Source organism: Delphinapterus leucas, chromosome 2 (assembly GCF_059928025.1).
Source record: "Delphinapterus leucas isolate spDelLeu-1000000601 "Yukka" chromosome 2, BTC_Dleu_Yukka2, whole genome shotgun sequence".
Taxonomy (NCBI): Eukaryota; Metazoa; Chordata; class Mammalia; order Artiodactyla; family Monodontidae; genus Delphinapterus; species Delphinapterus leucas.
Genome location: NC_143130.1, coordinates 132,040,449 through 132,054,026, shown reverse-complemented (window position 1 = coordinate 132,054,026; position 13,578 = coordinate 132,040,449). Strand labels below are relative to the sequence as shown.

The 13,578-nt window shown below is 34.6% G+C and overlaps 2 protein-coding genes across 2 annotated transcripts in view; one reads left to right on the top strand and one right to left on the bottom strand.

Moving 5' to 3' along the window:
* SAV1 (salvador family WW domain containing protein 1) overlaps positions 1 to 2,973 on the top strand; it is a 31,622-nt gene extending 28,649 nt beyond the window's left edge. The window contains exon 5 of the mRNA XM_022570608.3: positions 802 to 2,973. Coding sequence (XP_022426316.1) covers positions 802 to 1,003 — 202 coding nt within the window. The 3' untranslated portion in view covers positions 1,004 to 2,973. The remainder of the gene's footprint in view (positions 1 to 801) is intronic.
* The window catches only part of ATL1 (atlastin GTPase 1), a 79,600-nt gene continuing 67,070 nt past the window's right edge, over positions 1,049 to 13,578 (bottom strand). The window contains exons 9-13 of the mRNA XM_022570607.3: positions 11,010 to 11,137; positions 9,772 to 9,828; positions 8,891 to 8,962; positions 6,825 to 7,256; positions 1,049 to 3,707 (exon numbers count right to left, since the gene is read on the bottom strand). Coding sequence (XP_022426315.1) covers positions 3,597 to 3,707; positions 6,825 to 7,256; positions 8,891 to 8,962; positions 9,772 to 9,828; positions 11,010 to 11,137 — 800 coding nt within the window. The 3' untranslated portion in view covers positions 1,049 to 3,596. The remainder of the gene's footprint in view (positions 3,708 to 6,824; positions 7,257 to 8,890; positions 8,963 to 9,771; positions 9,829 to 11,009; positions 11,138 to 13,578) is intronic.

Sequence of the window (13,578 nt, the reverse complement as noted above, 5' to 3'; positions counted from 1 at the left end):
CATTCGATTCAAAGTGTAAATTACTGCTTTAGTAGTTTGTTGTATACTTCATCTCAGTATGTGATCTACTTACCATTGAAGAAGGACTGAACACCTTCTGAACTGTATATAAATAAAAACTTATGTGAGTCCGGCCCCACATGGTGCAGTCTTCTACAGTCTATTTATTCTGTCATTTTGAAAACAGCTTATTCTTTCCTTTCTGCTTGAGTTTTTCTGTATTTTTTGTTGTTTGTTTGTAATATTGTATACTCAACCTCAGGATTATTCAGCCCACAAATGATGGTTCCTTTTCCTCTGCCTGTTTAGTTCCTTGTTTGCTGTAGTAAACAGTATGCCTCAAAAAGCTTTATCAACACTAATGACACAGATGATCTTGCCTCTTTTTCTATATTATTCATTGCAGGAACAATGTGGTCTAAAGTATTCTTACCTTCCTGACAATTAACTTTGGATGAACTTATGAATAGCATGGAATATGTTCTTCAGAAATTATAGAACCACAGTGGTTTGAAATCTTCATTATTATCTAGCATTAATATTAGAATAACCGATACATAAGATGAATGGAAATGGGTATTTTTTAACTTAGATTGAAATGAAGTAATATTAGTAGTTTTCTCCTCTCCCTAAAAAATAGTGTATTTAACTAGCAGTTAAAAACTCGGTTATTTTAAATTGAAATTTATCGTTTATTTAGTTATAATAAAATTGAAATTTATAAAAATAGAACAGTTTATTGTTATAAATACATATTTATGAATATGTTGTGAACATATGTCTGATTGTGTTTTAAAACAGATATGACCACATTCTGAAGTGGGAACTCTTCCAGCTGGCTGACCTGGATACATACCAGGGAATGCTAAAGTTGCTTTTCATGAAAGAACTGGAACAGATTGTTAAAATGTATGAAGCCTACAGACAGGCTCTTCTCACGGAGTTGGAAAATCGCAAGCAGAGACAGCAGTGGTATGCCCAGCAACATGGCAAGAATTTTTAAGTTAATTTTTTAAAAATAAAATTTAAGTTTTATTATAAGGGCTTTAAAATATTTTCACAGATTAAAAAAAAACTGCAAACAAGTACTTTGGTTAATAAAGGCAGCTTACTTTTTTGGAAATTATAAAATTCTAATTTTACATGTATTTTGTTATTAAAAATATTCTTTTATTGAGGAAAAAAATGAGTTTATCATTTTAGGAGCCAACATGGCAGACACTTCTAAATGCTGTATATTTGGAAACTGCTTTGAATATTCTCGATGGAGACAAATGCAACAAGAAATGTCATTTAACCAGATATTAAATAGGAAATGATCAGTTGGTAAACTCTCACAGTAGCAGTACCTTTCTTCAAAAAACAGAGAACGAGAGAGATAACCTATGCAGTATTTAAAAAAATGTTTACTGCTTTAGTGTGGAATATTGTCTGGAATTGGATGGTTTAAATATTACCATTGTATAGTGCAAAACATAAAATGGGATTTGGGACCTTTATTGTGATAAATTTTTATATGTAATGTATGGAGTCACCTTCCCTCCCCCTCCCCCGAATGTAAAGAACCCTTTTAAAACATGTTGAGAAAGTATTTTTTGGTATGAAAGGTGAAGGGTCTATAATGTTTCAGGAATAAATTTAGGTATAAGGCCTGTGTGGGAAAAGTGTGCACAGCACTCAAGAGTTGCTAACATTACAGTACTTCCTTACTTTGGACCAGGGCTTTTATGGCATTTAGTAACATGGTGCTGATGAGACAGTGGAGGCTTTTCAACAGCATAGCACGTTGCCATCCCAACAGACTGGGTTGAACTGCCAAAAATGACAATCAGGGATTCATTAAGAAATCTTGGTCATTAAATTGATTCTACATATCTTTTATCTTCTAAGAGTTTGTCACAGAACTTTAAAACCCAGTATTTCTCTCCCAGTTTTTTTTCCTTTGGTTTAATAGTTATTAAGACATTGTTCATAATTAGCACAGTACGTTTGATTGCAGGCAAATTTATGGCACGTCTAGCCTATAAATCTCTAGAATTCTGTGAATTTCAAAACTTGTTGAAATAGCTCTTCAGTTATATTTACATGTGTTGTAAATAAGTAAATAAATTTTTAGTTTAGGTAATCTTCCAAAATATAAAGCACTCCCAGTTAGATATCAGTGAATCTGAATTATTGATAAAATGTTGAAAATGTTAAATGTTTGATTTTATATAACAAGCTTATTAAATATATTTTTGTGGAAACTAAATGTGTTGCGTTTGAGTCCATGTTTTATGCATAGCACTTATATATATTCGATTTTTCCATTCAGAGGCCCATAGGCAAAGGAAGCAGTATAATGAAAGGGGTATTCCAAAATGAAAATAGACTAGTTGGAATGTTATCAGTGGGAAAAGTTATTTTGCAGGGCATGTGATCAGACTTTCCTAAGATGTGAGCTTAAATATCTTATGAACTCTCACACACTCTTCTGTTTTAATCATTCTTTACTCCTTACTAAATATTACCATTTTATTTAATTAAAGCTTAGCCATTTCTAAGAAAGTTAGAAATTACTCTGTTTTAGAGCTCCCAGATAAGAGGCATTACTTTTTTTTTCATTACCACACTTTTTTTTCCTCTAGAAAGTAAGCTCAATGAAATTCCACTACAGATTTTAGTAATTATAAAAACAACATAGAATCAATCACTGGTTTAAAAGAATTGGAAGATACCTAAAAGGGCTTAGTGTACATTCCTTAAAATGGAAACCTAAATTTGTAATGGTGTCAACATGAAAGAAAATGCATTTTGAATTTAAAAAAAGAGATAGAAATCTTCATCATTCTTTATCATCACCTCCCAAACATTTCCAAATTCAGTTGTTTTTAATATTGGGAACCAGAGTAAACTTTAATAATAGTTCACATGTTAAAAGAATAAACCTATGATGAATACATTTCTTTGTGTACCAAATGAAAAAATATACAATGCAGTGAAACTCAAATACATATACAAAGTGATTTTTTGTGCATTTTTGATCAAGAGGTTTATATTCTATATTAAATCATGATAGAAAAGCAATATATAGTTTTTGATAAAGCAACTGAAAAGCTCTCTTATATGTCTTTTATAATAAGAGCTAATGGTATATGTAAGATGGTATAGATTGAATCAAGCCTATTGAGTTATGATGCTATGTTTTAACGAATGGCTATGTGAAATAATTTAAAAATTCTTCTGTAGAAATTAAATGAGCATATCCAAATGTGGAGTAATATTACTACATGGTTTAACTATAACCCGGTAGTAGAATTTAGTAAATTCAAGCAGAACACATGTACTGTTATCATAAATAGACAAATTCTTTAAATTATAACAGCATATTTGAGGACAAAATCAGGAAACTGTACATGTTAACAAAATAAAACCATGCATACATACATCTGCTTATTAAACACTGAAATAAAGGAACTAAACCATTTTGCAATCTTCAGAGGTGCTTGGTATTTTACCCTGTTCTGATGGAAGCACTTTGAATGTTTGCATGGAGATGGAAAACAATATTTAACTGACAATTTGGTCATGCACACCTGTATTTTTGAAATTTTGGATTAAATTTTCTTCTTTTCTGATTGTTCAGTAGATTCTGACTTTGGTGCAGGAAAAGCTTGATGATACAGATGTCTGTGGGTTGCTGCTGCACTATAAAGCTTGTATAAAGCCTAGAAATAAAAGAATCAAGATTATAAAACATTGTATTAAATACACAGATATAACTTTTTTCCTTCTTAGTGTAATTAGTTTATGGTATGATATCAAATTTAGCATGCTAAATTTGGAATCCTTATATCATTAATCTGTATGAGATATACATTAATAGCTAATATCTTAGAACACAAAAGTATTTTCAGCCGTCCAATGTGTGGGTCGATCTTCATGGTAAATGTTCTATCCTCAGACTGCATTTTCTTTTACCTTTCACACCTTTTGGAGCAGAGCTTCCTAACCACTGTGCCCCAGGGGTGTGTTGAAAACTCATACTGTGAATATTATTAGTTTTAGAGGAATTATAGGAGCTCATAACTTCTGACTGCCAATAGCTACTTTATTATACATAGGTAGACCACTTGCTATTGGAGCTTCCTGATAGGTTTTTCGAAAAGGGACCACTTTTATTCTCCATGATTTCCTGCTATGGTCATGCAGATAAGCAGGTGTGTTACCCTCTCCCCTGCCACACTGGGCTCTCTCAAACATGTTCTCTTGCCTTGTTTCCATTAATTAGTTCATATCTTACAAAACGTTATTCAGAAACATTACGTCAGAGAGTCTTCATTAAAACTACCTCTGTCATTGTTGTCTGTTTAAGAGTGTTTGAATCATAGGAATTGCTTTATGTGTCCATAAATATTTTTATGTTCTTTTCTTTCCCCTCAGCTAGTGTCTAAGATTCATTACCTCCTCTGACTTTCACATAATGAACACTCAGTTAAGGCCAGTTTATCTGATGTAATTCTGAAGTCTGTAAAAAGTCTGAATATTTTTAGAAGTTGGATAAAAGCCTGATATCCTTAAACAGTAATCAGTCCCCAAGAAATTCCATTCATTTTTATGTTTTTGAGTCTGCATGGCTACTTTCTTTTGATTTTCTTAAGTCTGAATTGTACTATCATCAATTCTATGAATGCATATTGGTGCAACCTTAGTTCTACTGTATTATGATTCTAACACATTCAGTTTAATCCATGTTCTCTTAAAAGCTTAGATATTTTTCTTAAGGCTTGATTTACAAAGTTGAAATTTGTTTTTACCTTTTTAGTGAATTTATTTTACTGAATCTTACATGAAATAATTCCTTATGACTTGTAAATATTACATGTATCCTTGGTATTTGATTGGACGACATAATCTAGTTATATATAACAGCAGAAACTGAGGAATTATGTGCTATCTCTGTAGTTGTTGAAGATCAGTTTTGCTTCCTGAAGATAATGACCTAAATGATTCCACAGAGATAATTTTTCTTATGTAACAAGAGATTCCTTCTTAGAAGCTTAGATTTTTCCTCAGATACGGAGTTTTGTACATGTGCAGTGGGAGAAATGAACACTAATTTACAGGAAAGTTACACTGCATACTGGTCTGAAACCTGCTTAAAGTGGTATAGGTAACTCAGAAGCCAAAGTTAAAAACAACTTCTAAAGATTGTAGCTCCATTTACTCTCCAGTAGTTAAGTTTCCTGAAGATTCATAACTGTACTTGTTTCACTCTGCAGTAGAGCAAAATGCTCAATGTTGGAGCTTAAGAATTTTGAAATTTTCTAAACATTCAGGAAACAAAACATAAAATATTCATGATAATCAATTCTTATGTTTCATATGCAGATAAAATCATATATCATGTCCAGAATAAGTTAAGTATTTTAAAACCATTGCCAAAATTCACAATTAAAATTGTAAATGCTAGAAGAACATAGGAGCTGTAGTCACCAAAGATTTTTTAATGTACATTGAGATATCCTTTAATGGCTACTTGGTTTATAAAGTAAGAATATCATAATGTTTATAAATACATGCTCTTAATTTAAGAAGAAATTTAACTTACCTCATTTGTACTTCCCTGTGGCAAAGGCAGTTTAAAAGGGAGAAAAGAAAAGTATATAGCCTGCTTCATTAATAGCATTATGATAATCAACTTTGTTTACAGTAGTAATTTGTGAGCATTTAAGAACAAACAACCCTGCAGAGCTTTTCAGTTTAGATTACATATTTAATGTGAATCTTTTGAAGAACCCAATTCTATATTCATCACAGGTTTCAGCATCATATTCTAGGTGGGCTTTGGGATTTACCTCAAATAGCCTCTCTTCATCTTTTGAGGTTGAAGGGCTATTTGAGGCAGTAGCTCAGAGGATCCAATTTTAATTCATTCTTTTCCCGTAGTGTTACCATTTATTTATCTCAACTAGATTCTTCAAAGACACACGGCAAATCCATCAGTTACAATTCTCTTTTAAAGAGTATGTATAATTACACTCTTAATGCTGGAAGAACTGTAGCTATTACTTGCTACCTGGAGACCATAAATATTCTTAACTCCAAACTTTTATGAAGAATCTCAACTTTAGCTTCACTAAATTCCCCTAAATTTAACTGAAGACACTTCCAGAGTGACATAGTTGATTATTATTCTAGGTGTGTTTATAATTGTCTCCCCTATCCATACTCAATTATTTGAACAGTGGACCATGGTGACCCTGGGTTGGTTAATTGGACCATAAAGGACAACTGATCCATAAGCAGCTGATCCAGAGGTTGACCTGGACTCATGCCAGGGCCTGGTACAAATGTAAAGTTCAAATAGAGACAATGTGAAGTGATCAGATACTGTGTTTAGGGGTTTTACTAAAAGAGACAGTGCTATGACTTCAGATGGTGGTTTATATATGCTCCTAACAAAGCCAGTGCTAGTCAAATAATAGGTTGTAAGTATGAAGTAATGAACACATAATCGAATCACAATCAGCTAAATAAAAACTTGATTGTGTTTTCTCACTTAACAGCTTTAACTTTTAGGGTAAGAAAAAGTGAAAACACTACCTAATCCACGTATGTTTGAAAAATATTGAAATGTTGACTGGAAAACAGTTGTGTAGGACTTTACATGTTATATTATAGTTAGCTGTTCGTATCTGGCCATCTTGACAGATTCTAAAGCTCTTGAAGACTGGGGCCCAAGTCTCCTGTTCACCTGTATATTTACAACATCTAACATAGTGTCTGGAACATAGCATTCAAATGTGTGCTGCATTTAGTTGAAGAGAATTAAGTGTTCCTACCTGGTCCCACAAGGCTGCAGCCACTTGGTCTATTACAGCACCCAGCTCTCGGTATTCTCCAGAGTACCGGATGTATGCCCAGGTGCACAGAGTAATAAGGGTCAGTCCCATTATCATATTGCATAGGCTAGCTATGATGTCCAAACCAATGAATCCAGTCACACCAGCAATCACATATGTGATAAAGATGACAACAAACAGTGTGGCTGGGGTACGAGCTGCATGGAAGATATTTTTGCTGTCATTGTGCTTGATGTACTGGATGTAAAGTTCATCTATTTCACTCTCCAACTGTTGCAGGTAACGCCGGCTAAATTCCTCCCCACCCATCTTCTTCACCCCTCGGAATAGCTTCACAGATTCTTCCTTAAGTTCCAGATGTTTCGTCTGCAGGTCATTAGGGGCCAGAAATGGTTTGTCACCACCACAGATCTGTATTGGATAGAGAAGTATTCACGCAGTGCACAGTACAACTAGCAACTGTATCACAGTTTTGCACTTGGCTAGTCGAATTTGTTAGAACACATTACTAAGCAGAAGGAGCCTGCATTATGTTTTGTCAGCCCACATCTTTCCATACTCCATTTCTATCAGGCGGGATTATAAGAGGGACTGGTACTTTATAGGTGACTTATATAAAGCCTTTCTTAATTTTTATTCTCTTTTCGACGTGGGAAGGAATATCCATGACTTAATCCGATTTCCTCAAGATGTGGAGGTGAACTGCAAACTCAGTTCATTCATAGAATGAATCCAAATTTAAGAAAACTACTTACAGTCAAGTTCCTGTAGGAAATTTATTCTAACTACACTGAACTAATTTTGACCAAATGAAGTTTAATTTAAAACAATGAGCAATGCTATAAAGCCCTAAAGTAAAACTGTGAAAAACATTTCCTTCAGCAGTTTCACTGATTTTTGTTTGGAGCCCATTCGGTATTTCTTCAAGAGACTAAATGGAAGCATATTAAATGTTCTTGGACCAAATTTTCAACTTTTTTTTCAAAAGTTACATGGGAAATCTCTGTTACCCATACCATTCACTTCAGTTATTTGTGACTTAATTATATAAAGGAGACTCTCATTCCACTTCCCCTTTAATTATGTTGTAAACACCATTCCATATACTATATTTCTCTTGATTCTAAGACTCTATCAATTTTGGATGCAATTTTGATTTTACAACATTTTCAGTGGAAAGAAAACTCATCACATTAGTAGATACCATAATCATTAGATGCCTCCTAATTCAGAATGTTAAAAAGAGGAAATATAGTACTTAGAAATATTGGTCCTTGCAGTTTATTTTTTTCTAACAGGTTTTTATACTTAAGATAGAAATTGGACTGTGGAATGTAGGGAGGTATAGTGGAGAGGGTAGCATATGTTATTTTAGCCACTAGATCTTATAAATAGTGGGAAAATCTGTACCCCTCCACCCCCGCAAAATGTGTGTGTTATAAAGAGATAATTCCTTTAAAATACATTTAAATTGTGCACACATCATGTTCTCTTCTTGATTTGTTTTTAAAATATTTTAGGAATACCATAAAAATGTGATACACATAGTTTGAGAAAGAATAAGTCAAAGCCACTTCTGCATGTGTATACAGGGTAACTTGGAAGAAAAAAGAATGAGCTCATGGAAGAAATACTGATTTTATTTGAAACATCATTTAAGGGACTTCCTGGTGGCGCAGTGGTTAAGAATCCGCCTGCCAATGCAGGGGATGCAGGGGACATGGGTTCGAGCCCTGGTCCGGGAAGATCCCACATGCTGTGGAGCAACTAAGCCCGTGCGCCACAACTACTGAGCTTGTGCTCTAGAGCCCGCAAGCCACAACTACTGAGCCTACGTGCCACAACTACTGAAGCCTGCACGCCTAGAGCCCCTGCTCTGCAACAGGAGAAGCCACCGCAGTGAGAAACCTGCACACCAGACCGAAGAGCAGCCCCCACTTGACGCAACTAGAGAAAGCTCACACGCAGCAACGAAGACCCAATGCAGCCAAAAATCAAGCAATCAATTAATTAAAACATCATTTAAAATACTATTTAATTCTTACCTCTTCCATTTTTTTATTGTATGTATCCTTGGCAGTTGCCACGGCTGCTAAATTGTTAGCTTCCGCTGTGGCCTTTGGACAAAGTACAAAATATGATGTAAAATGGAATTCATATTTTATTAAACTTCCACAGGCAGTTTTCATATATGAGCATTATGTGCAAGAAATATGCAAGAACTCAAGGTCATCACATAATTTGAAAAGTGCTGAAATATTTCTACTACATCTTTTAAAATTAGTAAAATTAAAACTTCAAAATGCATAAAATACAGTTTACTCAATAAACCATAGTTCTAAAATGAATTTTCATTTAGAAGATTGTTCCTCTTTATAAATATTTTTAAGCCTTTCACCAAATATGGGGGGATCTATAAATCCAAACACATGGGAAATAATATATAGTACATTTTATATATACTAATATATATAAAAATATGTCAACTTTAAGGATTACTGATAGAACAGTGTATCACTGATAACAAAAAGAAACCATCAAGAACTTAAGAACTTTAAGAAATAAGTATGGAAAAAGTGAGTTTTTCCTTTTCTAAGTATAGAGGCCACTTGTTTAAAACCTGCTTTTCTACTTCTTGTTACATGTGTGAATCTAAACCACAGTCTGAGTCTTCTCTAAACAAATTTAGTACAAAGACAATGCAGAGTCTTGTATCTCAGCATGCTAAGTGAGGCTGCTATATGTGTATGTGAAAATGTTTAGATGAACACACAAATGGGTAGTTACTAGAAAAATAATTTTCCAATAAGTCATTCCATCTACTATTTTTATTTGGTGATTTCCAACAGCCAGATTGGAGCATATCGTTAGCTTAGCTTTAGTGACAGTATGTTTTAGAATGTCAAGCCTCCTGATGAATAAATACCTGTAACATGGATTTGGGATGTGGTAATTCTTCACCTTGATAGATCTTTATATAAGCCTAAAAAAAAAAAGAGAAAAAGAAAAAGACTCATGTTCAAGTAATTGCGTTCAATATTTCTCTAAGCCTGTTAAATTGTATTCTAAGGTCTAAGGTCTTGACGGTTCAAAAAAATAAATAAGGTCTTGATAGTTTCAGGAACTGTTATCTCTTTCTCATACTTTAATTCCCTCTTTCTTAATTCTTGTTCCCTTTTCTGAAAGGTCCTCTTCACACATCTCCACTTGCCAATCCCACCCTTCTTAAAGGCTTAACTCGATACCACCTCCTTTAAAACTTTCTCAGATCCCTCTGCTAGGAGTAACATTTCTTTTTCAGTTACTCACAGGAATTTGTACCTGCTGCTGCCACAAGCTTTATGGAACAGATCTGTTCAAGGGCCCTGAGTCTCCTACTAAACTCTAAGCTCCTCCACGGTGTTTTATGCACAGCAAGAATTCAAATTTTAGATAAATAACATGTCATTTATTGCTGAGAGTGGTGAAGGTAAATAATCACACAGGAGATATACAACCACATTTTAAATGACACAACGTGGATTTTAAAAATTGATATTTTAGTCCTTGGAGCATGAATCTAAAAATTATATTGGTAACCGAAATCTACTATATATGTGTGTTGGTTACAAAAAAAAGTGTTGTATTTGGGGCTCCCTGAGGTAAATAGGTAAATGCAAATTAAAATAGTTCCACTTCACATTGGCCCTTGGTGCAGAGAGCAGGAAGTGTGGAAGAATTTTCTCCAGGAGGAAGGCAAAGTATAGCCTGTTAGGGAAAATCTTCAGAATGAAGGTGAAATTCAGTATAGGTCATGACTGAAGACTAAGTGGTATGAACCCTGGGAAACATCTCCTCCCCCAAAAAGAGATAGACTTTTCCAACTCCAGGATACATTTATGTTTCAAAATATATTTCCCTCAAGATGAAAGGCGATAGTAAAGTTACCTCAAGGAGTTTTCTCAAAAAATAATTTCAGAAAGCAAGCTCCTCTTGGGAGTCTAACCTTTTTAAAAATCATTTCTGTATATTCCTCATGCCTTTGCCCCTATATTACAAAGTCTATAATTTTTTGCTGTTTAAAACAGGAACTGCAAAAAAAAAAAAAAAAAAAACAAACAGGAACTGCATTCCCAAACATGTCAAATCTAAGTACTCCAACTTCTCTAGAAATGAGAGTGATACCTTGAAGTACTCCACCAGACCTCGGCAGGTGATTTTGTTCCCATTGATCTCTTTAATGTCTAGGCTCTCAGGACTAAGTAGCCAAGGAATGAGTATTTTCAAGTTTTTGATGAATTCTTCATCTATTTCTACAAGTAAAAGCAAATTCATCATTATTTTAAAAATCCTATCCAGCCCTCCATGCCATAAAATAAAACATCCTTTGATTTCCTCTGTTTCTTCCCCAGTGATAAAGCTATTACTTACTTTCCCATCATCTAAATTACTCCCGAAACCCACTTTTCTCAGGGTGAACGATACTCCTCGCCCAAACTCCTATGGCTGATCTTTCTTATCTTCACTCCAATTACTTATTTATCTTGTCTTCCACCTATAAAATAGCTTTCTTGATATTAAGTGCTATACAAATGTTTTACACCCCATTCACATAACCAGTTCATGTATTCTGATGCCTTTAAGTCCTGTTCACGGTTCATGGTTTTATATATATAGGGTCATAAAGGGGGGAAAGGGTGGATATTTACTGCTTTATAAGATGTATTCCCTCCAGAAAATGTATCCAAAAGTTGTTCTGTATTTAGTGTGCCCACCTTAGGACAAGTGTATAGAAGTGGGGAAGGTGTGGTAACTACGACTCAAGTTCAAAAAGATAGTGATGCTGCTGCTGCTTCTAGTAGTGAAACGCAGCAACACAAAATAACATTGAAAAAGGCTGGGTTTCCCTGGTGGCGCAGTGGTTGAGAGTCCGCCTGCCGATGCAGGGGACACGGGTTCGTGCCCCGGTCCGGGAGGATCCCACATGCCCCGGAGGGGCTGGGCCCGTGAGCCATGGCCGCTGAGCCTTCGCGTCCGGAGCCTGTGCTCCGCAACGGGAGAGGCCACAACAGTGAGAGGCCCGCGTACCGCCAAAAAAAACCCCCCAAAAAACCAAACATTGAAAAAGGCAATGGAGGCCTCATAGCTAGTGGATCAGAGGTAGTCTGAGTTATTTGGTACAATTGATTGCCCATAACCCATTTTATAGCATTAGGTTCAAACTTAACATTACAGATTTAGCACAGTAATACAGAAAACAGATCTTCAGAGAAGTCTTTTGAACACAGCAATAATTTTTTAAATCATTATTTCAAAACATATAGAAAACTACATAAGAAGCAAGATATGTCCAGAGACTTGGTATCTAAGAAAATGCAGTAACTGCCTATAATTTTTTAAATCTGAATTTCAGCAGAGTCACTGAGTTTTCAGGCTTTGGGATGGGTGATTTCTGAGGTCTTAAGGATAAAGATTCAAACCTTATGATTGTGTTTGCGTGTTCCCTGCTTGTTATTATGACCCCAACATACACTGAAATACTAGTTTACATAAGAATTTATGGTTCTCTTCTCTTGCTTACTGCTTTTATGACATGTATGAGCATGCCACTGGAAATTCTTCCAACTTTTTTGCTTCATGTTTTGTACAGCTTTGAAATTTGTGTCCATATTTCATGAGGACTTGGACAGGAGTTTATTCAAATTTATTTTTCTGTTTGCACTGTACCAATTTTTACTGATAATTGTGCTTTGTATTAGTATAGGTTTATTCAAATGTATTTATTATTGTGGTTTGCTTTTAGTTACCAATTTTCACTGAAATACTGGTATTTGTATTATGTTACTATGTTCCTTTGTTGTGTTTTGTTGCCTACTATGTATTCGTATTCACTGATGCTAACAGTTTTCTTTTTTGCTATATGATTTTATGCTTTTTTTCAACATTAGTAGAATATTACTATATATCTAGAATATATGAATTCTTCCTGAATTTCTGTATAAAACAAAAAGATTTCTCCTTATAAAACCACTTTAAAATCACCTTCAAAACATGTACTTAAATTCCACTCCCCCCACAAATTTCCTTATAAAATTGTTAATGGAATAAGATACAACCTGTGTATCTAATGCACCAACAACTGTGTTGGTGCATTAGAAGTATCAAAGTAACCAGCGTCACAGCATACATTTGGATTAAAAATGTGTTCTGAAGATAGCATTAGAGCATTTCTATCTGATGGATAGAAATAACACCACATTATAAGATTCAGGATGGAAAAATAATGTAGATAGCAGACTTTCAAAACTGCCCAAAGAAGCACTGAGGCAAAGCAGAACATTTGGGCACACAGAAGGATTTAGCAGCAGTCCTATAAAGCCTCAATTAAAATGGAAATTTGATGGGCAACTGAAGCTGCCTTTCATTTCTCTTTCTCTCGGGCTAGCCACTTTGGTAAACTCGCAACGTATGGATAACTGTAAACCAACTGTATGAGTCAATATATGTTTAGACATGTGAGTAAAATTTGATGGAGAACAAATCTATTAAAAAGTACAATTTATATCTGCATGATTTGTCTTAAACTCTCTCCCTGAGTTCTTTCATTGCAAACTGTATCCATCAATTTAAGAACTGTAGCTGTGTACTACAGGAATGAAACAAGGCAGAGTACTTTTTTGTCCCAGTAAAGGACTGTTGTTGAAGGCCTGCCCCTGCTCTGCCTGTTTATGGCTCTCCAACCCCAGAGAAGAAA